Here is a 24,689-nt window from a genome sequence, read left to right on the forward strand (position 1 = left end):
AGATTAATATGCTAACTCAAGCACTCATACAAAACCCGTTTGTCTAGATCATGAGTGTTCTTATTGTTCTTAACGCATTTGTAACGGAAGCTATAATAAAATGGAACTATTATTATGCTACTGCTTCCTATATAAAATGATTTTGTGCGAAAGTCGCTTTATCAATGTAAACTTTTTATCTCCAATTCATTTGAGTGATCAGAGAGATGTACCAACACTAGTTTATTTCTTGTAACCTACTTCCTTTTTAATAACTCTTTGAATATATTCTTGTGACCATAAACAGACGTGTGACAATATGTAAGGATTCTCTATTTTAAATGCACTTATTTATGTCAGCCTCGTTGTCTAGTAACATCTGTACTCTGTTCAGACCTCCTCCAAGACAAGCAATAAAAAATGTTTAATTTTCCATCCTGATCATATTTATTAACGTCTGCCTTATATTCCAGTAATATATTAACTCAATCAACACGAGTGTTTTGAGCAACAAAACACAGGGGAGATACGTCATCAGTGTTACTTTAAAAAAGATCTGCATTGTTTTTAAGTAACATCTTAACTATTTCAATATTATTAAGATGACAAGCTATACGCAGAGGAGATAATTCATCTTCATAACATTTATTAACGTCTGCCTTGTATTGAAGTAACATGTTTACTATTTCAATATTATTCTTCTGACAAGCTATAAGCAATGGAGATATTTCATTCTTACTACATTTATTAACATCTGCCTTGAATTCAAGTAATATCTTAACTACATCTACATGATTCTTCTGACAAGCCATAAACAGGGGAGATAATTCATCAACATCACATTTGTTAACGTCTGCCTTGTATTCAAGAAGCATCTTAACTACTTCAACATGATTCTCCTGACAAGCTATAAACAGGGGAGATCCTTCCTCTTTATTACATTTATTAACGTCTCCCTTGTATTCAAGTAATATCTTAACTATATCAATATGATTCTTCTGACAAGCCATAAACAGGGGAGATACTTTAACCTCATTACATTTATTAATATCTGCTTTGTATTCAAGTAGCATTTTAACTATATCAACATGATCCTCCTGACAAGCTATAAATAGGGGATATACTCCATCAGTTGCACATTTATTAACGTCTGCCTTGTATTCAAGTAGCATCTTAACTACTTCAACATGATTTCTCTGACAAGCCATAAACAGGAGAGATTCGTTATTAGCTCTACAGTTATTAACATCTGCCTTGTATTCAAGTAACATCTTAACTACTTCAACTTGATTATTATGACAAGCCATAAACAGGGGAGATACTTCATCATCTTTACATTTATTAACGTCTGCCTTGTATTCAAGTAACATCTTAACTACTTCAACATGATTATTATGACAAGCCATAACCAGGGGAAATACTTCATCATCTGTACATTTATCAACGTCTGCCTGGTATTCAAGTAACATCTTAACTATTTCAACATGATTCTCCTGACAAGCCATAAACAGGGGAGATACCCCATCATCTTTACATTTATTAACATCTGCCTTGTATTCAAGTAGCATCTTAACTACTTCAACATGATTCTTTTGACAAGCTATAAACAAGGGAGGTACTTCATCATCATTACATTTATCGACATCTGCCTTGTATTCAAGTAACATTTTAACTATATCAACATGATTCTCCTGACAAGCCACAAACAGGGGAGATGCTTCAACCTCATTACATTTATTAATATCTGCTTTGTATTCAAGTAGCATCTCAACTATTTCAACTTGATTCGTTTGACAAGCCATAAACAGGGGAGATACTTCATCATCAACGCATTTAGAAACATCTGCCTTGTATTCAAGTAACAGCTTCACTGCTTCAGTATCACCTTCCTGTGATGAAACAAATACAGGACTTACACCATCAAATCTACATTGGTTAACATCTGCACCATGATAACAACACCACTGAATTAAGGAAAAGTCACAGATAAAACAACAATCCAATAATGCATTATGTTTGCATTCGATATCATTAGTTTGGGCTAACTGTTTTTGGAATGATAAATCAAGTGTTTCCACAAAATTTAGAAATCTCTTTCTGAAATCTGGTTTGACCATATTTTTGTTGTTGAACACTAGCATAACCCTACCATTAGACCAGTCATCAACCATTCTTTGAATGTACATTTGATGGTATTGTGGTGGTACAACGATGATAAACTGTTCCATATCTTCTTCTCTTTTGAATAAAAATCGTTCCCTGATAAACATACTTTGTGAATTCTTAATCAAACACTGAATTATCATTTTCCCAAAATAATAAGATAAAAAGTCAAATAGTTTATCATGTATTGTTCTGTAAACGCCATCTTCTTTTTTCAAAAAAGTATGTTCGAGTGTATCAAGTTCATCCAATAACAATAATCTTGATGTACGTCTTTCTAACCTACAAGCCTCACACGTGTTCTTTATGATCCTGTTTGTTTCTTTATCTATCTCTTCTTTTAACACTTCCTCCTTTAACTCGTTATTGAACATGACACACAATGCCAAAGCACAGTATTTTCCAGAAATTTCTTTTGTCTTGAGCTGTTCGATTTCTGCTTCATACACTGAAAATGGATTCTTGAAAAATGCTGTAATATTGGGTTCAGTGTTAACACGATAAAGTTTACATAGAAGCGGAAAACAGTCATATAAATGACTGTATTGGATAATCTCAGCAGCCTCTGTTGCAAGGTACATTTCTGCTATTAACGTCTTTTCAGCCTGTGACAAGCATAAATATTCTGATAACAAGTTACATACATTGGTTTTGAAAATATGCAGCGCTTCAAATTTGTTATCTTTGTATACTTGTATCCTACAGGCAACAATAATTTTTATGAGTGATTTATGAACTAGCTCTTCAATACGCTTCATAACTGGTTCCCAATTGTATAGATCAGACTTGTTAATAGAATATGTTCCACAAAAGTCATCAATAACAAACAATGTTTTCTGATTTGGATTATAAAACTCAATAATGTTCTGTGGATTGGTTACAAGAAGTACATCATACCCTTCTTCTGCCATTTTCAAAGCCACATGTTGTAGGGTTGCTGTCTTGCCAACACCAGAACTAGCAGTTATGGTGACACAACTATTTTTTTGGATACATTTTAGCACATGTTTTGCAGCTTTAGTCTCGACAAAGTATTCATCATTTTTCTGCCACTGATCCAATATTTGAAGGATTTGTACTAAAGATAAATAAATCAATATTATTGGTTGTTGATACAGTGAAAAAAAATATTTCCAAGTTGGTATTTAAATTATTTCTTACATTCTATCTAACGAATCATGTAAAGTCATATTGAACAACCAAAAGGAGATATGATAAATCAAAATACGGGAGTAACATGGACTGCAGATGCATTTAAAACAATGAGCTATAAAAGAAGATGTGGTATAATTGCCAATGAGACAACCGTCCACAAGAGACCAAAATGACACAGAAATGAATAACTATAGGTAACCGTACGGCCTTCAACGAAGAGCAAAGCCCATACCGCATAGTCAGCTATAAAAGTCCCCGAAATGACAATGTAAAACAATTCAAACGAGAAAACTAACGACCTTATTTAAATAAAGAAAAATGAACGAAAAACAAATATGTAACACATAAACAAACGACAACTTCTGAATTACAGGCTCCTGACTTGGGACAGGTACTTGCATATATAATGTGTTTGTTTCTAAGGGAAGATGCTTTAGAACCTATATCAAAATTCCATGTAAAATGTGAATCCTACAAAATGATTCATGTGTGCATTAATCATTTAACAAAATTATGCATATATTTTCATATTATATTTAAATAATCATTTCTAAATGACAAGTGATTGGTTTCAGAATTGCAATACATCCTATCTAAATTTAATTGAAACTTTCGAAAGTTTAAATATAGACTTAACTTCCGGACGTTTTTATGGTATTGTATTTAATGTCCACCAATATATGTCATAAAGTCATTTCAAGCAAGTATAATGTTCAAGAAATGAATGTATCTAATCTAATCATTCATACTAAATTTAGGTATTAATTCAACAGTTGTTGACACAAGTTCAAATGTCAATAATACATTAGAAAGACAAATAAAGGATACAAGAAAGAACCAACGTTATTCATGAAAAAACAAAAGGAGCAAAACGAATGCTAAAAGAAAACTGTGATGAAAAATGTAACACATGCAAAAAGAAGATAGTATGAAATAACTCTGAAATAAACTATGTCCTCTGTACTTGTTTTTTTTTACACTTGTTTATGAATCAATAACGTATAAATTGCAATTATTATTTCAATTGGTGATTTTGCCCAAATATTTTGAATGCTACTTATCTTTGCGGATGACTATCGTCTCAGGATTGGTAGAACTGTTGTTGAGATTAAATTCCAGCTAAGCTTGATCAGCAAGCAATTTAGAACATAACAAAAAAAAAATACCAACTGCATTTCATGGTTCGTAATTGTTTTGCATATTATCAGTTCAAATAGTTTATGGTTCTCAGATTTATTATGTATTTCTAAGGATTTACCTTCAGGATGTACTTAGGTAAAATAAAAAAATCTGCAATTTAAAATTGATAGTATAAATAAACACAACAGTAGTATGCCAGTTCGCTAGGATCATAAATCGATTGAGAGATAAAACATCCGGGTTCCAAACTAAAACCAAGGGAAACACATCAACTATAAGTGGAATACTAACGAACAACAGGAGCACCGAAGTGCATTAGATAAAAAAAAAAACGGTCACATATATAGAAACAAACTTTTTGATAACAACCGCAATATTTTAGGACACTTTAAGAAACATATGTGGGTTGAACCTGGTTTAATAGTTAGCTAGGTTTCTCGCTTCATAACAATGTTAAAAAATATCGGCGAAATGACAACTCCTATACAGCATAAACACACATAAGAACAGTAATCACAGAGAAATGCACAAACAAATAATATAATAGTTGAAACAATATGCAAACTGCAGAACAACAACGAACATATTCCATTTACGACAAACCCTACAGGATAAAAAAAAAACAGTGACGCGCTTAGGTAACTCACATGCAATCTCAAACTTTATAGAATAATTTTCATAATACTTGTCCAAGAATTTTCATGACAATAATGTTATGGAAAAGCAATTGTGAAATTATATTGGCTACAAACGATAAAACACAACAGATTATCCACCCAAAACCATAACAGAAACATAAAAAATGAATACATGAATGTTGAATGTACAAAATACTATGTCTTTTTAATCAAAAGAATATTACTTAAGAAAACAATTACATGTAGCAGAGAATATTGATGGACTATAGAGCTACTTTTCGATGTATTTATTTTTTTAAAAGGCTCGAGTTTATACTTATGTTTCCGATGTTTTATTTGGGTCTCAAATCGAAAGAAAATGAATCTAAAACCTGCTTAAGTTTTGGTAAATGACTTTTAAAGAGCAATTAAAAATGGGTGTCATGGGGCAAAAAATTGAAATGTCCGAACTATGACCATTATTCCTAAATCTCACATCCTCAGGTATATGATGATAGTTTTTATCACTAACACTACATGCTAAAGTTTTTTGTCCAATGTGTTACCTCTTATATTCCAAGGTACTGTTGATTGGTCTAAATGTTTTGCTCTTAGCTCTTTACATTCTTCCTCCATATCCAGACCACCAAGTCTCTTCACGGCCTATGAAAATTGATAAAAATAAAGGTATAAATCATATATTCGAATCCAACAGTCTAAAAACAAAAAGATGCCATTATAATTATAACGAGATTAAAAAAAAACTGAATATAAATTTGAACATTCAAACTGTAAATTAATAACTGTGGTTAATTCTTTATATTAGTAGTAGAAGATCGATCACTATAGATGATACATCATTTTGAAACCAAAACGACTGTTTTGGAATTTTGGTCAGATTTTCAGAATTCTCTGGTTTTATCCATTTGAATGCCATAACAAATTATTTCCCGGTGACCCACATTTTTCTTTTTATAATTCTTGTACATGTATAATGATAAACTGTCTGTTAAAGGCTTATAAAATTTAATTATTTTTTAATAGTTTTTAAGGATTTGAACTTGTCAATGACAAATCTATAAAAAGTCAAGAGAGAACATTTTCCCGCCAAAATTTCAACGTCTAATATCTCGAAAACAAGCATGGTGACCTATATATTTGTTTTGCTCTTTTGATTCCTTTATTAATCCCATATAATATATATGCTTGTGTTTTGAAAAGTGATTAATTTGAAACTGAGAAGCCAACTCCCTTAAATTTCAAGACTTTTTTGAAATCTGAACATTGAATTATGAAGTCAGGTTCAGTGTGCAAATCAATATTCATAATTATCTACATGCACTGTGATAAGTTTGTACTGTTCATGCAATTTGTGTATTCGAGTAGTCGTTGACATGACTGAATTAAGGGGTATCCCTCCATTGATATGACAAACAATAAAACAGAGAAAACTAGATAAGTAATTACAAGGAAAAATTTGTTTTTGGTATTTTCCTTCTAACTGTTTTATTAAAATCTGATTAAAATATCAAGGAGTGAAAAAAAGGTGAAAAGGTATTCTTACTCCACTGATATCTTCCCATGCAGTAACAAAGACTGAAGATTTGATCTTTCCGTTTTCAAAATGAGCTAGGCTATTTCTATAGTGTTTGATTCTTGCCAGGTCAGCCGTAGGTGTGGTATCTGAACTAAATGGTAGTTTGTCATATCCACCTGTAGGCGGAGGTAAATTTGTCAAATTCCTGAGTAATACCACCATTAATGTGACATCGAAAGTGTTAGAGTCGGGCACACCTGTAACACAAATATAGGTAAAGTCTATTAAATGAATCAATCAAAACTAATATAATTTTTCAATTAATTAAAATTAGAAGTTCTATAGGTAAATATTAAAAACGAACCGAACCCTTTCATATAAAGAGAAAATAGAAGCGGAAGATATTGTTACGGTGTAGGGAGTAAGCTGTAGGTTTGTTCATGCGAATCTTTAGGGCAACTTTAGTCCAATAATTATGACGTCTGGCAAGGCTATTCTAATTTTTTTCCGGGACGCCTTCCTACGACTTCATAACGCTGAAGCCATTTTTTACGGCTGGAGTTTAAGAGCAAATTTTGGGGGAAATTTGACACCTAATTTTGACATGAAATTTCCATTGCGTTTACGTAGTTACAAAGTCCTACCTTTTTGTGCTTAATGATGTAAAATATTTCCAGAAATATCCAAAAGAAATGATAAAATAAACTGCGATTCCATTTGAGGTGGGCAAATATTTATTTGTTTCAAGATGTTTTCCCACAATTACAAATGAAACGTCACTTGCGATGAATATAAAATTTAAAAAACGGTAAAATTTAATGGACCCGAAATTCCGGAACGTTCGATTTACATTATCCTAAAATTCGGGTCCGTCAAATTTTACCAATTTTAAAATTTAATATTTAAATCGACTACATGCTCATTTCAACTTTGTACTTAATATGGCTTTTTTACTTTTTTGGATTCGAGCGTCACTGATGAGTCTTTTGAAGACAAAACGTGCGTCTGGCGTATATACAAAATTTGGTCCTGGTTTCTATGATGAGTTTATATGCATTGAGATGTACGATCTCACCAGATCGCTGCAGTCATTTAAAAAGTAGAATTCCAGAGTAAAAAGGTTACCTTCAAGTGCCAGTTTGATTTCAAAAATTGACAATAAGCTACATGTAACTCCGTTCTTCAAAAGGTCGCTCCCGATGTCAATAACCTCCTCAGATATATCAAGATTAAAACGGTACGCCTGCCATTCTTTCAAACAGTTATTGCCATTCCCGTTTCAAAAACTGAAAAGTTGGGGATCTGTTCATTTATATTTATTACACGGAGCATGGTCGCTAGGATGTAGCATATTAGAACAAATAATTGTGTGGATACAGTTCAGTACATGTTTACATGGTAAGAAAAATATGTGTTTTGTATTAATGGTATTTTTACAGAATATGCAACATTCAAAAAGTAAAATCACAAAAAAACTGAACTCCGAGGAAAATTCAAAAAGAAAAGTCCATAATCAAATGGCTAAATTAAAGCTTAAACACATCAAACAAATGGATAACAACTGTCATATTCCGGACTAGGTAGAGTTATATCTTATGTAGAAAAAGGCGTATTAAATACAATTTTGAAGATAACTCTCACTAGTAAGACCATTGCATCAAATTCCATTATATTGACAACGATGTGTAAACACACCAAACAGACACAATAGGTTAAATGGTTAAATAGAGGTACAGCAGTCAAAATTCTGTACCAAGACAGGAATATGACAGTTGTTTTTCATTCGCTTGATGTGTTTGAGCATTTGTTTTTGCCATTTGGACTTTTCGTTTAATATTTTCCTAGAAGTTCAGTATTTTTGATTGTTACTTTTATGTAAAAAAAAAAAAGATGCAAAAAATGGCATACAGACCAAACATATTAGCAAAAATTAAAGACAACAATGCACATATTTACCATAGTACAATACCACAATGACGGGATGTATGAATACAGAGCCACGTCATATATGTATCAAAGAAACGTTAAAGGCATATATACAAAACACATAAACGAAAAATGAAAGACAACAATACAAAAATGTTTTACAATAGCACAATAAACTTTCCCATTCTCTTCCAAAATCCATGGTTGTATCAGTCCTTTATAACATTCACTTCTTTATAAGGCCTCCACAATATCTTGTTATTCATTTTTTATGTGCGCAATGTGTTTTAATTTTTCCTTAGTACATCAAAGGACAGTCTATGAAAACAAGAGCTTTGATTGATAGAAAAAAAACACATTTATTCCATGTTTCCTGCAACATTTGAAGTTATTAAAAGTCAGTTCAATGTTTCAAAAATTTCAAAGGCAGTAACTTCTATCAGAAATAAATGAATATCAGAAATATTAATGCACAAGTTGCAGACTTTAATCTTGAGTCACCCGAAATAAAAGTATCTTAAACATGTTATACATACCAACATGAGGAAACAGTAATCTCCATTGAGCTTTGTTTATAATATGTTTATTTTTCAAGTCAATTAGCTTCCCAGTTTTCTTTTTAATTGTAGCATCTACGCAGACAGGAGAAAACTCTTTGTCAAATAAAACTCGTACAGCTCTTGAAGAAATTCCAGTCATCAATAAATGCATTCTTAAATAGTTCTCTTCTTCCTCTGAAACATGTGGTATTTTGGCAGTTGACATCTTGTTGTGTTTTTTTTCTAGATCTAGAAGTTTTAATGATTGTCTTCCTGATTGCGTCGTTAAGGCAGCAATAACTGATAATAAGTATCCTTTTCTATAAATAAAGTCTAGCATATAATGATTCCTACTCTTGCATGCGTTTGATTCCCGATTTTTTCTGATATTTACGACGAATTATCATCAATCTTTCCATAAACTGAGGATTATTTTGCCTGTTGTCTGAATTGTTCAAATGTTTACTTGATCACTGGAGTATCTTTTTCGTTGTAATGAAGAATTTTCCTGAATCAATGAATAAGGTCTTGAACCAAATTCATGCAGGTTTACATGTTAAAACATTGTGCCTGATAGTTCCAATGGAAATTATTTCTCAGAACTGTCTTATCTGCTCTCTTGCTTACCCAGTTAAAATGATGGTCAAAATCGACTCCTTACTTATTGGTACTGCTATTTAGATTTATCTCACATGCTGATTTGTAATTCCACAATAAACTGTAAATTAAAAAGGTAATGTTAAAGATTGACACGTATACAAAAGAAGATATAGTATGGTTACCAGCAGATGTCGTTTGTATTCATGTATGTGTTACATATTTGTTTTTCGTGATTTTTTTGTGCATAAATAAGGCCGTTAGTTTTCTCGTTTGAACAGCATGGAAGCGTTCCACGAGCTCGCGTAAAAACAAACTGTAGCTTCGAAATATGAAGATCACAGACCATGAAATTATGCTACCATGTTAATATAGTATTTTGAATTGTTAATCTAACGTCCTTTAGACATTTATAATTCCAGAAACAATTATTTTCAACAATCTAGTACGGAAAGCCCCATACAACTCTGAAAAAATGGCTGGCATTCGTCACATCGAAATTATAAACAAACTCTCAGAAAGTGATTTGAATTTGACAAGTGTTTATTCAGACTATCCAATATCATGTGTACCTACAAAACTCGCGTTACCATCATCTGCAAAGGGTAAGCGTGCATTATTTGAAAATATTGATTAAAACTTGTATGAGGAGGGTGCGCACATGGTTGCATTTCGAACATCTGTCAACAAACTGGTCCAATGGATAAAATTCTTACAACTGTTATATTATGAACATTATGGGAAATTGTCTAACTATACAGTATATTGGTTTGATAAACCAGACAGTTGGTCGAGTAAAATGTCTGGAAATAGAAAAAAATTGCATTGAGTTATCAACTAAAGCAGACACAATGAACCCTTTTCTATACAAAATCACTGTTTTTGTAAACCTTAATAAAACAAAAGTTTTAATTTTGAACAAACCCGGAAAACATGTTGATTGCCCAGTGTATTTTAATGGGCAACAGCTTGAAAGTGTAAGATGTTAAAGTACCTAGGAATTACTTTTGTATCTAGTAGTAAATTTACACAGTGTAAAGATGAGCTATACAAGAAATCTATTAAAGCTTGTTTTGGATTACAACAATGTCTAGCATCATCAAATCCTAGTGTCTCAACTTTAATGCACCTTTATGACCATGAAATTTAACCTATTTTAATGTATGGCAGTGAAATATGGGGAATGTTTTCAACCACTTCAGTGGAATGTAAGAAGAATAATGATTATATTCTAGAAAAGGTTTATTCAAAAGACATATCTGAAAAGTCGCACACAAAATTCATGAAATATATTCTTGGGGTTAACAGAAAAGCAAGTAATTTTGCTGTTATGTCTGAATTAGGAAGATTTCCTGTATATTTTTCGATTTTATTGGCAATGTTAAATTATGCTCCTAGGTCAGAGAACACACAGGATGGTTTATCACATGATGCATATATTAGTCCGGCGGCTACAAGAATATTTCAGACGAATTGTGCACAACCTGCTACAAGCATGAAATTTGGCATAGACCTTCCTCAACTATTACTCTTTTCTTTCAGATAGGGAGGCATTTGAAAAAAATGTCGCACTTCCGGTAAAATCCAAAATGGCGGACTTCATACTTAAATCAGCCCAATATCAAATGCTAGTATCTGAAAAGGTGTTATTATCATGCTACAACCATAATATTTGGTACAAATCTTTGTTTTGTACTACTTTTGGATATATGATATTGTTTAGATGTCTGCAAAACTCCTACTTCCGGTAAATTCCAACATGGCGGACATTGTACTAAAATAAGCTTATTTTTTAGGGAGGGTAATTGAAATGTGTTTAAACGTATTGTTACTATCATTACATTGTGCAGGAACCTTTCTTTGGTGCTTCTAATGGATACAATGTATCAAAAATCTGTCTTTAAAAACCCTACTTCCGGTAATATTCAAAATTTTGGGCATAGAAATATCAATTCATTATTTAAATATTCAACTTTTTTTCAAAATGTAAAGAAAATGTTGTTTTTTGTGCTGGTCATTACTATTTTGGCTTTAAGTTATCCTCAAAACCCCTTATTCACATTAACAACGACCGAGACATCATTTCTTACATCCACAATGTACAAGCTTTTGATAAAATGATGAGGCCTCAGAGAGTGTTTTTTAAAAGGGATCCTCTTTGTCCCTTTGCCATCTATTAGCGCCTGGACTGGGTAGCATAAAAGCCAATCCAATGCTCGTCCCCCAAAACACCTCCCAAGTATATTGCACGTTTTACATGCTGGAAAAGAGTTGACCAAGTTGAGAAAATAGCCTCAATTAGCCTTCCCCTTTTTGCAAATAGTTATTTTCCTGCTTCGTTAACCAAGTTAGCCCCATCTGATAAGTTTTTGCGATCTTACAGTAAAACCCCGGTAAATTCGGTTGATCAATCATCATTCTTTATGTTAAAGTCAAATCTTCAAATGCAATCAATGACTCCCATGCAGTCTTTTTTCTTTCCAAACAAAGAGAGACCGTATAACAACCGGTAAAGGCATGGATCACAATAAGTGTGTGTGATCACTTATTGCCTAGTACATTTGAAAGACCATTGATAGATAGGAATTCAAAGTGTTTTGCCTTCCCAAACACAATCCATAGTTCGTCTACTCCTATGTCACGGAATAGCGAAACAGTTATGACAACATCATCAGTAACGACTGTTCGAAACTCGTTTAAGTTCGTGTTTCACTGCATCAGAAACATGCACCATGATTGTAGTGTCAGTCTCTTAATGTGAACATGGTGCTAAATTTGAAATACATCACGTGGTGGATAACACTGAAAATCCTGAGCATTTGTTGCTACAACTGCCATACTAATAAAAAATTTCAGCCACTCTTGTTACAGTTTCAAGGTATTTTATCAAGGTAAGGACATAAAAATCTGCATACTCGTTAGGAAACACCTTGAAACTGTAACAATAGTGGATGTAGTCTCGGATACGTACATAGAAAATACTGGTAGTTTGAAGGCTGCTTCAAGAATCAAGAGCTACATTTTGGGGAAAGAGAATATACAGACGAATCCAGGGTCAAAACAAATTCCTCAAAATTGGCAAAGTGTTCTGAGAGATGACGACAACAAGAAAGAAATTTTTAGTTTTCATTCACAGCAGCTTGCTCAATACGATTTTGAGGAAAAGGTAGTTGTAGCAACAAATGCTCAGGGTGTTCAGTGTTATCCACCACTTGATGATGTTTCAAGTTTAGCACCATCGAAACGTCGATACTGATGTCATTGCTGTATCGCTATTCCGTGACATAGGGGCAGACGAACTTTGGTTTGCATTTGGAAGAGGGAAACACTTTCGATATATATCTATTATTGACCTTTCAAATGCACTTGGCATTGAGAGATTACACGTTTGCCGTTGGTGACATGGATGGCGTTTGAAGATATGACCTAAGCATTTAGAACGAGTACAAAGCAAGAAAACATGCGTTTTTGGGAGAGGAATGACTTATTGAGGCTTTTCCAACGATTCGGTCTAGTCTTTTTCAGCATGTAAAGCGTGCAATATACCATGGCGGCTATTAATGAGTAACAAGCTTGAAATTGGTTCCTATGCTAACTAGTCAAGACGCTTATGTATGGCAAAGGAACAAATATCATCCATGGGAACCCTTTTGAACTCTTAGTGAGGCCTCTTCATCTTATCAGGAGCTTGTACATTATGGATGTAAGAAACAATACCAGTCTTTGTAAATGTGGAAAATCAGCTCTCCGATTGTGAATAAACATGTATTTGCGGGCTAACGAGTATGCTGATTGGGTATTATGTCCTTACCTCAATAAAATATCTTGAAACTGTAACACAAGTGGATGAATTCTCGGATGCGTATGGTAGTTGTAGCAACAAATGTTCACGATATTCTATCTTATCCACCACGTTATGTATTTCAAGTTTAGCACTATGTTCACATTAAGAGGCAGACACCAGAATCATGGTGCATGTATCTGATGCAGTGAAACACTTAAACGAGTCATGATTCGAACAGTCGTTACTGATGATGCTGTCATTACTGTTTCGCTTCTCCGTGACATAGGGGTAGACGAACTATGGATTGTTTTTGGGAGGGCAAAAAACTTTGAATTAATATCTATCAATGACCTTTCAAATGCACTAGGCAATGAGTAATCACACACACTTATTGTGACCCATACCTTTACCAGTTGTGATACAGTTCTATCCTTGCTTGAAAAGAAAAAAAGACTGCGTGTGAGAGATTGATGGCATTTGAAAATGTGACTTTAACATAAAGAATGATGCTTGATCAACCTAAATCACCGGGGTTTTACTATAAGATCGAACCACAAATTTAACAGATTGGGTTAACATGGCTAAAGAAGCAAGAAAATAAATATTTGCGCAAAGGGAAGGCTAATTGAGGCTGTTCCCTCAACTTGATCTAGTCTTTTCCAGCATGTAAAACGTGCAATATACTAAGACAGGTATTTAGGGGGACGAGCTTGGAATTGGCTCTTATGCTACCCAGTCCAGGCGCTAATGGATGGCGAAGGGACAAAAAGGATCCCTTTAAAAAAACTCTTTCTTAGGCCTCATCATTTTGTCAGAAGCTTGTACATGTAAGAAAGGATGATGTAAAAAGTGTCTCCCGTAGACTGCCTTGTGTGCATGAGGTGGTGATCGTGAATGAACATGTCTTTTTGGCCGAATTGGAGTAGTAGTTTTAAAAATGTTTTAGTACTTAAGTAATTTTATTTTGTTTTAATCAATCTATCAAGAACTCTACATCGAAGATATGGATTGAGGACTCATATTTGAAATTTACGCCAGATTATTTATTTTTTTACAAGAAGGGATAACTTTGTATTTAAACATTTACAGCAGAATAGAATAAGTGGTTTTGAGGATAACTTAAAGCCAGCACAATAAACAACATTTTCTTTACATTTTGAAAAAAGTTGAATATATAAATAATGAATTGATATTTCAGTGTCCGCCATTTTGGATATTATCGGAAGTAAGGGTTTTAAAGAAATATGTCTTATACATTGTATCCATGAGAAGCACCAAAGAAATGGTTCCTGCACAATGTAATGATAATAGCAATATCTTTAAACATATTTCAATTACCCTCCCTAAAAAATAAGCTTATTTTAGTACAATGTCCGCCATATTAGATTTTACCGGAAGTAGGGTTTTCAAGACATATAATCTATATAATATATCCAAAAGTAGTAAAAAACAAAGGTTTGTACCAAATATTATGATAGTAGCATGAATATAACACCTTTTCACATACTAGCCTTCGATATTGGGCTGATTTAAGTATGTAGTCTGCCATTTTGGATTTTACCAGAAGTGCGACATTTTTTTCAAATGCCTCCCTATCTGAAATAAAAGAGTAATAGATGAGGAAGGTCTATGTCAAATTTCATGCTTGTAGCAGGATGTGCATAATTTTTCACAAAGCCGCCGTACTATCGATGCTGTTCGACTTTGTGCTTGTTTCGGCTTTCAAACTTTTGTATCTGGGCATCACTAGTACATCTTGTGTGGATCAAATGCACTTCTGGCGTATTAAAATTTTCAACTTGTTGCCATTTGTTGGCTGTTGTTCGTATGTTTCTTTGTCAATTGTATTCTCCAATTTATTTATATTGCAGTCCTGTGGTGTTGAGTTATATGGCTATAAAAGGGGAGATTTGGCATGCCACAAAACCAGGTTCAACCCGCCATTTTTTTTCCTTTAAAAATGTCCTGTACCAAGTCAGAAATATGGCCATTGTTATATTATAGTTCGTTTCTGTATGTGTTACATTTTAACGTTGCGGCGTTTGTTTTCTCTTATTTTTGAGTGTAAATTCACATTGCGATAAGACGTGTCACGGTACTTGTCTATCCCAAATTCATGTATTTGGTTTTGATGTTATATTTGTTATTCTCTTGGGATTTTGTCTTTTGCTGAGTCCGTTTCGGTGTGTGTTACATTGTCGTGTCGTTGTTCTCCTCTTATATTTTATGCGTTTCCCTCAGTTTTAGTTTGTTAGCCCGATTTTGTTTTTTGTCCATGGATTTATGAGTTTGAACAGCGGTATACTACTGTTGCCTTTATTTGATGAAAAAGAAAATAAGGGCAATAACTCTTATGTATTTCAGATGAACCAGGGTTGCTTCAGACTAAAAAACTAAATATTTAAGCCCAAAAACATAAATGGTCAACATTTAAAGTTAAAAGAACTTAGTATTAACAATTATGAGTATCACCAAAATACGCTTTAATGAAATACAAGAGAGTTATAAATCCCATACATGCTCATTCACATTTAAGATGTACGATCTCACCAGATCGCTGCGGTCAATCAAAAAGTAAAATTCTCGGGTAAAAAGGTTACCTTCAAGTGCCAGTTTGATAAACTTTGTTGAAGATTTCATGAAATCAGGCAGCTTCCCAAGTACGGCTGTATGGAACAGATATATTTCCACTTCCATAGCGAATTTCGAAAACAACAGATGGCAACAAAGAATATCAGTTGACAGTGACTTTGTATTTTCTGTACAATTCACAAACACATTGTACCACACAGAGCTTGGGTTATTGCTAAAAGAAATCCTTCCTTCAGAGAAGGAGCTAAATATTTTGTTGACCTATGTTTCGTCATCCGACCAGAAGAGTCGCCTCTCTTATGCAATGAATGTGGACAGTTTTTTTATAACGTCATTGAACATATCATGTGTATGTGCGATTGTCTATCAGACTTAAGAGCAAGGACTTAATTAATATTAATCCGATTGTTTTCAGTGTATATCTAGACAATCTAACGTCATCCACATTCACAGCAACACTTTTGTCATGTTATACGAAATATGATCTGAATAATGATTATTTCTCAAAAACTTGTATTACACATGTTAAACGAATTTGCAGCGTCATTTATAACAGTTAACTTACCTTCAGAAATATTATCATTTACTTTAAAGTGACATTCGACTGATTCAATCACTCTAATTAATATGTGACATTTAAATCATTCAACCACTCTGATCTCTTGATCAATATGTTAATATTATCATTGTACAAGCATTGTTTAATGTAAGCAAAATCTTCGATAAGAAGGAAATAAAGTTAATATATATCTAGTACACTGTCCATGGTCGCTAGGATATAGCATACTAGAACAAATAAGTGTGTGGATCCCATTAATAGCATGCTAACACAATGAGAAAATATGTGTTTTGTATTATTGGTATTTTTAGGAACAAGCAACATCCAAAAGGTAAAATCACAACAATACTGTATTCAGAGGAAAATTCGAAAAGGAAAGTTCCTAATCAAATGGCTGAATCAAAGCTCAAACACATCAAACGAATGGATAACAACTGTCATATTGCTGACTTGGTACGTATACAGGCGTTTCCTATGTAGAAAATGGTGGATTAATCCTGGTTTTGAAGATAGCTAAACCTCTCACTTGTATGACAGTGGCAACAAATTATATTATATTGACAGTGATGTGTGATCAAAACAAACAGACATAATAGGTAAAAATGTTAAAAATAGGGGTACATCAGTCAACATTGTGTTATAATCTTAATCCCTATAAAACAAACAAATATGTCTTACTTTGAACGACAAAATTATTTTATATCTACCTGTGTGGCATTTAAATGCTGATAATTAATGAACGTCAAACGAGCGATTCTACGTCAGAGTTAATGATAACCTAACATGTGCCTGTCAGGGGAAGGATTTGGTCCCAGTTCTTAAAATCTTTCAATTCTTTATACCTCACGACCTATACATCCCGTCATTTTGCATTCTGTTCTTTCGTTGTTGCTATTATGCTTTGTTTATGCGCCTTTTAGTGTTGCTTGATTACAATGGTACTGTGCTTATACCTCTCGTCATTAATTTATGATAAGTTTTGTATTCTTGTTTTTTATTTTTGCTGATGTGCTTTGCTTGCCTTTTAATATCTCTTTTTTTGCATGTGACGTGGCTCTGTACTTCAACATCCCGTCATTGTGGTATTTTGCAATGGTAAATGTTTATGTATATATACGTTTATTTTTGAAGTGATTAAGAGAAAAACATAATGTTTACTGCTGTTCCTCTATTTTTGACATTTTTACTTAGTGTGTTGTTTTGTTTTGTTCACGCATCAATGTCAATATAATGGAATTTGATGCGGCTGTTAAGTGAGAAGTTTAGTAAGCGTTATAACCATATCTAATCCACCATTTATTTTCTACATATGAACATGTCTGTACCAAGTCAGAAATATGACAGTTGTTATCAATTCGTTTCAATGTTTTTGAGCTTTTGGTTTTGCCATTGGGACTTTCCGTTTTGAATTTTCTTCGAAGTTTAGTATTTTTGTGATTTTATTTTCTATGTAAAAAAGAAGCATACAATGGCATAAAGACCAAACATATTAGCAAACAATTAAAGACAACAATACATTAATTTACCATAGGACAATAACACAATGACGGGATGTTTGAGTACTGAGCAACGTCGTATATGTATCAAAGAAACCTTAAAGGCATATAGACAAAGCACATAAGCGAAAAATGAAAGACAACGATACAAAAATGTTTTACAATAGCACAATAAACTTTCCCATTTTCTTCCAAAATTCATGCTTTATTGTCCCTTTATAACATTCACTTTTTTGTGGGGCCGACACATTAATGTTTCATTCATTTTTTATGTGTGCATTGTGTTTTAATTTTTCCTTAATACACCAAAGGACAGTCTATGAAGACAAGAGCTTTGATTGATTACATTTATTCCATGTTGTCTGCAACATTTGAAGTCAGTTCGATATTTTGAAAATTTCAACGGCAATAACTCCTATCAGAAATAAAAGAATATCAGAAATATTAATGCAGACTAGAATATTGAGTCACCCGAATCAAAAATATCTTATACATGTTATACATACCAACACAGGAAACAGTAATTCCCATTGAGCTCCGTTAATAATACGTTTATTTTTCAAGTCAATTAGCTTACCAGTTTCCTTTTTAATTGTAGCATCTAAGCAGACAGGAGAAAACTCTTTGTCAAATAAAACTCGTACAGCTCTTGAAGAAATTCCAGTCATCAATAAATGCATTCTTAAAAAGTTCTCTTCTTCTTCTGAAACATGTGGTATTTTGGTAGTTGACATCTTGTTGATTTATTTTCTAGATCTATAAGCTGTGATGGTTGCCTTCCTTATTTCCTCGTTACGGCAGCAAATAACGAATGTTAAGTATCCTTTGGTATAATCAAAGTATAGCATATAATGATTCCTACTCTTGCATGCGTTTGCTCCCTGTTTTTTTCTGATATTTTCGAGGAATTATCATCAATCTTTCCATAAACTGAGGATTGTTTTACCTGTTGTCCAATTGTTCAAATGTTTACTTGTTAGGAGTATCTTTCCCGGTGTATTAAAATTAAAGTATTTCCTGAATCAATGAATTAAGTCTTGAATCGAATTTCTGAAGGCTTACATACTTATACATTTTGTCTGATAGTTCCAATGGAAGTTATTCCTCATAATTGTTTTATCTGCTCTCTTGCTAATCCAGTTAAAATGATGTTTAGAACCGACTCCTTACTTATTGGTACTGCTTTTTAGAATTTTCTCACATACTGCTTTGTAATTCCACGATAAACTGTAAATTAGAAAGATAATGATAAAGAATGACACATTTTCAAAAGAAAATATGGTATGATTGCCAGTGGATGTCGTTTGTTTATGTGTTACATATTTATTTTTCCTTCATTTTTGTACGTATACGTAAATAAGGTCGTTAGTTTTCTCGTTTGAATTGTATTACATTGTCATTTCGGAGCCTTTTATAGCTGACTATAATGTATGGGCCTTGCTCATTGTTGGAGGCCGAACAGTGACCTACAGTTGTTAATGGCTGTGTCATTTTGGTCTCTTGTGGACAGTTGTCTCATTGGCAATTATACCACATCTTTTTTTTTATAATTTATGTTGTCTTTTTAACGTTTTTGTTTCGAGCTTCAGTGATGATATTATTGTACACGTACAAAATGATCCTGGTATCTATGATAAGTTGTTTATTCCTGCAAAAACATATGTTCCCAAGTTTTGATAATTTATAATGTTAACTACAAAGTCAAATATTTTTTGTTTGTCTTTATTAATATTTTACTGTTAAATCTATTTGATGCATATGACGTAGCTCCGTACTTATACATGCCGTCGTTGTGTTATTGTTATATGATATTTTTTTCTTGTCTTTCATTTTTGCTAATGTGCTTTGTCTATATGCCTTTTATGTATTTCTCTGATACATTTGACCTGGCTGTGTACTTATACATCCCGTCATTGTGTTATTGTGCTATGGTAAATTTTTTAATTTTTGTCTTTACTTTATCTTATGTGCTTTGTCTATATGCCTTCTTTGTTAAAAAGCTTTGTTTTTATAAGGATTAATATTTTAACACAATGTTTACTGTTGTACCCTTATTTTGAAATTTTTACCTTTTATGGCTGTGTGTTTTGTTCACACATCGTTGTCAATATAATTGAATTTGATGCAACTGTCATACAAGTGAGAGGTTAACTAGCTATAAAATCAGGTTCAATCCATCTTTTTCTACAAAAGAAATTGCCTGTACCAAGTCAAGAATGTAACAGTTGTTATCAATTCGTTTGATGTGTTTGAGCTTTTGATTGCCATATGATTTGGGACTTTCATTTTTGAATTTTCATTCGGAGTTCATTATTTTGGGATTGTACTATTCAAAATACTAGTAAATAAATAAATATATATGAATAAGTTTGACTTAGAATGTCATTTTGTGTTCAAAGTACATGCATTGATTTGGAAGCATTAGAATGGTAAAAGTTTCTATTATACCATGGGTTTTTCACTTTTAAGTGATAAAATGTAAGTCATCCCTCTGCACATCACGAATTGGTAGATCGTTACAGAACACCTGTAACCAAATAGAAATTGAAATTTTCCTATCAGGAACAAACAGATGCAATGATATTAAATCAATCCATATTGTTAAAAGTTCTTAAAAGATATTTACTAGCCGGAGTTACTTTGGACCAAATTAATAACTTAATAAGGTTACAAAGGGCGTTTAAGGGTGAAATTGGTCAGTATTCTAACAAATCATCTCTTTAAAGTCTGTTGATTACTTGTAAATGTGATTGATATGTTCGTAATTGAGGGTCCTAAACAAGCTATGGTATTTAGTAGATAGAAGCTTATTGTATACACTTAATGTATAACCAAACCATAAACAAACTTCATTGGGACTCACACCACGTCTTCCTATATCTAATTATCATTTTCTTTCTTCCATTCATATTGATCGAAAATAAATGAATCATCAGTGACATTATAAACAGGGGTTATTAACTGTATTTGGCAAAACTTTTTTTAGGAATTTTTGGTCCTGAATGCTCTTCAACTGCGTACTTTATTTTGTCTATTTAACATTTTTTTATTCGAGCGTCACTGTTGAATCTTTTTTTTTAGACGAAACGCGCGTTTGGCGTCAATATAAAATTTCAATCCTGTTATATATGATGAGTTTATTTAATTCAACTTTAATGGTTTGATACTTGATTATGGGAGTATCCGTGTATTCCAGTTCATTTCGTTTGACTGAATTTCATGCATGAAGAGACAGTATTGCCAGGAAAACTCTATTAAACTCTATTAAACTATATCTACCCTATCTACCCCATAAGTTAAAAATGAATGGAAGTGTAATGAATGTGACTTTGTTAATTCCCCTTAATTTGAACATATCAGTTAATCATTTAATTAAATTTTTTTTTAAGTTTACTTTGATTTAAAACATGTTAAGATACTAGTAATGATTACTTTTACTGTTTTATTATTTAACTTTGATATTTCAATATTGTTTTTAGAATATTCATTTATTTTACTTTTCTTTAATACTATTTCTGTAAATGTTATCCTGATAAATGACAAGATTTAGGATTTTGATTAATATTCAGTCGGAGTCGGTCTTGCACAAGCCTCCAAAAACACCGTCGGGTTGAAATTCATCCCACTCGAGAAAAGAGTTAGTCACCACTTCAGGTGCAGTTCGTCAGAGATAGTCACCTTTTTTGGTGCAAGTTTTACTACAGTACTGAAATTACTACGCGAAGCACATTTACTTTACTTAAGACTAACTGTGGAAATATTTTATTTTTCATTTTATATTTGAAATTCCCTGTTTTTGAACTTCATGTTAGAAAGTTTCATCTTCTTGTTACATGCATTTATTGTACATTTGTGAACAAATTAATATAGTTTTATTTGATTTATTGTTTGTTGTTCAATCATTGGCTGATATCAGGCATGCAGATAGTCAAATAGGGACGAAGAACTCGTCACTACACGTTCCGTGAGTTGTCGTCACCAACACCCTCCCGTTACAAAAGTAAAGAAAAACATGAATTTCCCTCATAGCCCCTTTTGGAAGCCTGCCTTATAAAATATTTGAAACCTACGTTTTGCGAATTAGCATTGAAAAGTAAACCTATTAAGATATACGTACCTCCTTGTTTAACATACCCACTCAGATCTGTTTATGACAACCACTATTTACATTTAATTTCGCATTATGGTAACCTACACTGAGTTGGTCACCCGTTTTTATCTGATCAAGGTTAAAGTTTAATTACATTGTTAGTTTTTGTTTTAACTGTGACGAATAACCTGTTAATCATGATATCTATTCATTGTTATATTACCTTTTAACAGCGATTTAAATTCTATAGAAAGTCATGAATACGTTATACATAAAAAACGTGATTTGATGTTTATCCTGAACAATGTAAAGTCATGCTTTTTAACCTCATTGTCCTATAAATAATTCCAAATCCTACAACTTCTGTATGTTTATTTTAGAATTTCAGTTCAAGAGTAAAATCATTATACAACAGCTGTTTACACTTTCATAAATATTATTGAATACAGACAAACTTATGCAGTTTGAAACGTTTTAAGGTCTAAACATTAAAGTACAGTTTATGTTGTGCTTAAATTTTTTTTTATTTGATAATGAAGGATTTTTTTCTACAGAATACGTAAAAATTTAATAAGATAGATTGAATCTATTGGAAAAATCAAAACGACAAAGTCCTTTATCAAATGACAAAATCAAACGCTCAAACACATCAAACCAAAGTAAAACAACTGTCATACTCCTGACTTGGTACGGGCATTTCTTTATGTAGAAAATGATGCATTCAACATGGTTAATACCTAGTTACCTCTCACGTGTATGAAAGTCGTAATTTCACTAAAGTAACAACAATGTGTGAGAGAAACAAACAGACATATCTGTTTGAAAGTTTTGTTGTTTTGTTGAAAACATATGTTGTAAGGGATATAAGTAGATAACAGTCCATTTTGTAAAATATTGGACAGGTCTGTGGCCGCAGGTAGGAAAATTGATTTTTCTAATACACTTTTCGTACATTAAAATATATCCTACATGTTGACCCCTAAAAAAAACCCTATATTTACAAGTAGCATATTAACTATATAAACTTGATTCTCCTGACAAGCCACAAACAAAGGAGATACTTCATCCTTATTACATTTATTAACGTCTGCCTTGTTTTCAAGTAGCATCATAACTATATCAACATGATTCTTCTGACAAGCCATAAACAAAGCATCCCATTTATTAACGTCTGCCTTGTTTTCAAGAAGCATCTTAACTATATCAACATGATACTTCTGACAAGTTATCAACAAAGGAGAAACTTCATTCTTATTACATTTATTAACGTCTGCCTTGTTTTCAAGAAGCATCTTAACTATATCAACATGATACTTCTGACAAGCCATCAACAAAGGAGATACTTCATTCTTATTACATTTATTAACATCTGCCTTGTATTCAAGTAGAATCTTAACTATATCAACTTGATTCTCCTGACAAGCAATAAACAAAGGAGATACTTCATCCTCATCACATTTATTAACATCTGCCTTGTATTCAAGTAGCATCTTAACTATATCAACATGATCCTTCTGACACGCTATAAACAGGGGAGATACTTCTTCAGCTTTACATTTATTAACTTCTGCCTTGTATTCAAGTAGCATCTTAACTATATCAAGTTGATTCTCCTGACAAGCCATAAACAAAGGAGATACTTCCTCGTCATCACATTTATTAACATCTGCCTTGTAGTCAAGTAGCATCTTAACTATATCAACATGATCCTTCTGACACGCTATAAACAGGGGAGATACTTCTTCAGCTTTACATTTATTAACGTCTGCCTTGTATTCAAGTAGAATCTTAACTATATCAACTTGATTCTCCTGACAAGCCATAAACAAAGGAGATACTTCATCCTCATCACATTTATTAACATCTGCCTTGTATTCAAGTAGCATCTTAACTATATCAACATGATCCTTCTGACACGCTATAAACAGGGGAGATACTTCTTCAGCTTTACATTTATTAACGTCTGTTTTGTTTTCAAGTAGAATCTTAACTATATCAACTTGATTCTCCTGACAAGCCATAAACAAAGGAGATACTTCATCTGCATCACATGTATTAACATCTGCCTTGTATTCAAGTAGCATCTTATCTATATCAACATGATACCTCTGACAAGCTATAAACAGGGGAGATACTTCTTCAGCTTCACATTTATTAACGTCTGCCTTGTATTCAAATAGCATCTTAACTACTTCAACATGATCATTCTGTCAAGTCATACACAGGGGAGATACTTCATTCTTATTACATTTATTAACGTCTGTCTTGTTTTCAAGTGGCATCTTAACTATATCAACATCATACTTCTGACAAGCCATAAACAAAGGAGATACTTCATTCTTATTACATTTATTAACGTCTGCCTTGTTTTCAAGTAACATATTAACTATATGAACTTGATTCTCCTGACAAGCCACAAACAAAGGAGATACTTCATCCTTATTACATTTATTAACGTCTGCCTTGTTTTCAAGTAGCATCATAACTATATCAACATGATTCTTCTGACAAGCCA

At 32.7% G+C, this 24,689-nt stretch overlaps 2 protein-coding genes across 3 annotated transcripts in view; both read right to left on the reverse strand.

Moving 5' to 3' along the window:
• Positions 1-271: 271 nt before the first annotated feature.
• Positions 272-24,689, reverse strand: part of LOC143044521 (uncharacterized) — a 71,707-nt gene continuing 47,289 nt past the window's right edge. For both annotated transcript variants that reach the window (XM_076216576.1, XM_076216577.1), the window contains one exon: positions 272-3,220. In XM_076216576.1, coding sequence (XP_076072691.1) covers positions 525-3,220 — 2,696 coding nt within the window. In that variant the 3' untranslated portion in view covers positions 272-524. The remainder of the gene's footprint in view (positions 3,221-24,689) is intronic.
• LOC143046429 (E3 ubiquitin-protein ligase DZIP3-like) lies at positions 5,595-9,292 on the reverse strand. Its single transcript, XM_076219592.1, has 3 exons — positions 9,054-9,292; positions 6,619-6,848; positions 5,595-5,717 (listed from the first exon to the last, which is right to left on the reverse strand). Exons 1-3 carry the CDS (start codon positions 9,280-9,282, stop codon positions 5,595-5,597), a joined length of 582 nt encoding a protein of 193 aa, XP_076075707.1. The 5' UTR covers positions 9,283-9,292.

Source organism: Mytilus galloprovincialis, chromosome 9, assembly GCF_965363235.1.
Source record: "Mytilus galloprovincialis chromosome 9, xbMytGall1.hap1.1, whole genome shotgun sequence".
In the NCBI taxonomy this organism is placed as follows: Eukaryota; Metazoa; Mollusca; class Bivalvia; order Mytilida; family Mytilidae; genus Mytilus; species Mytilus galloprovincialis.

Excerpts from the sequence above, each read along its gene's own strand:
- LOC143046429 (XM_076219592.1), bottom strand. The coding sequence starts at position 9,282 with ATGTCAACTGCCAAAATACCACATGTTTCAGAGGAAGAAGAGAACTAT. Across the intron at positions 6,849-9,053 it reads ATTACTGTTTCCTCATGTTG|GTGTGCCCGACTCTAACACT; the intron begins GTATGTATAACA and ends TTTGTGTTACAG. Across the intron at positions 5,718-6,618 it reads CATGGGAAGATATCAGTGGA|GCCGTGAAGAGACTTGGTGG; the intron begins GTAAGAATACCT and ends CAATTTTCATAG.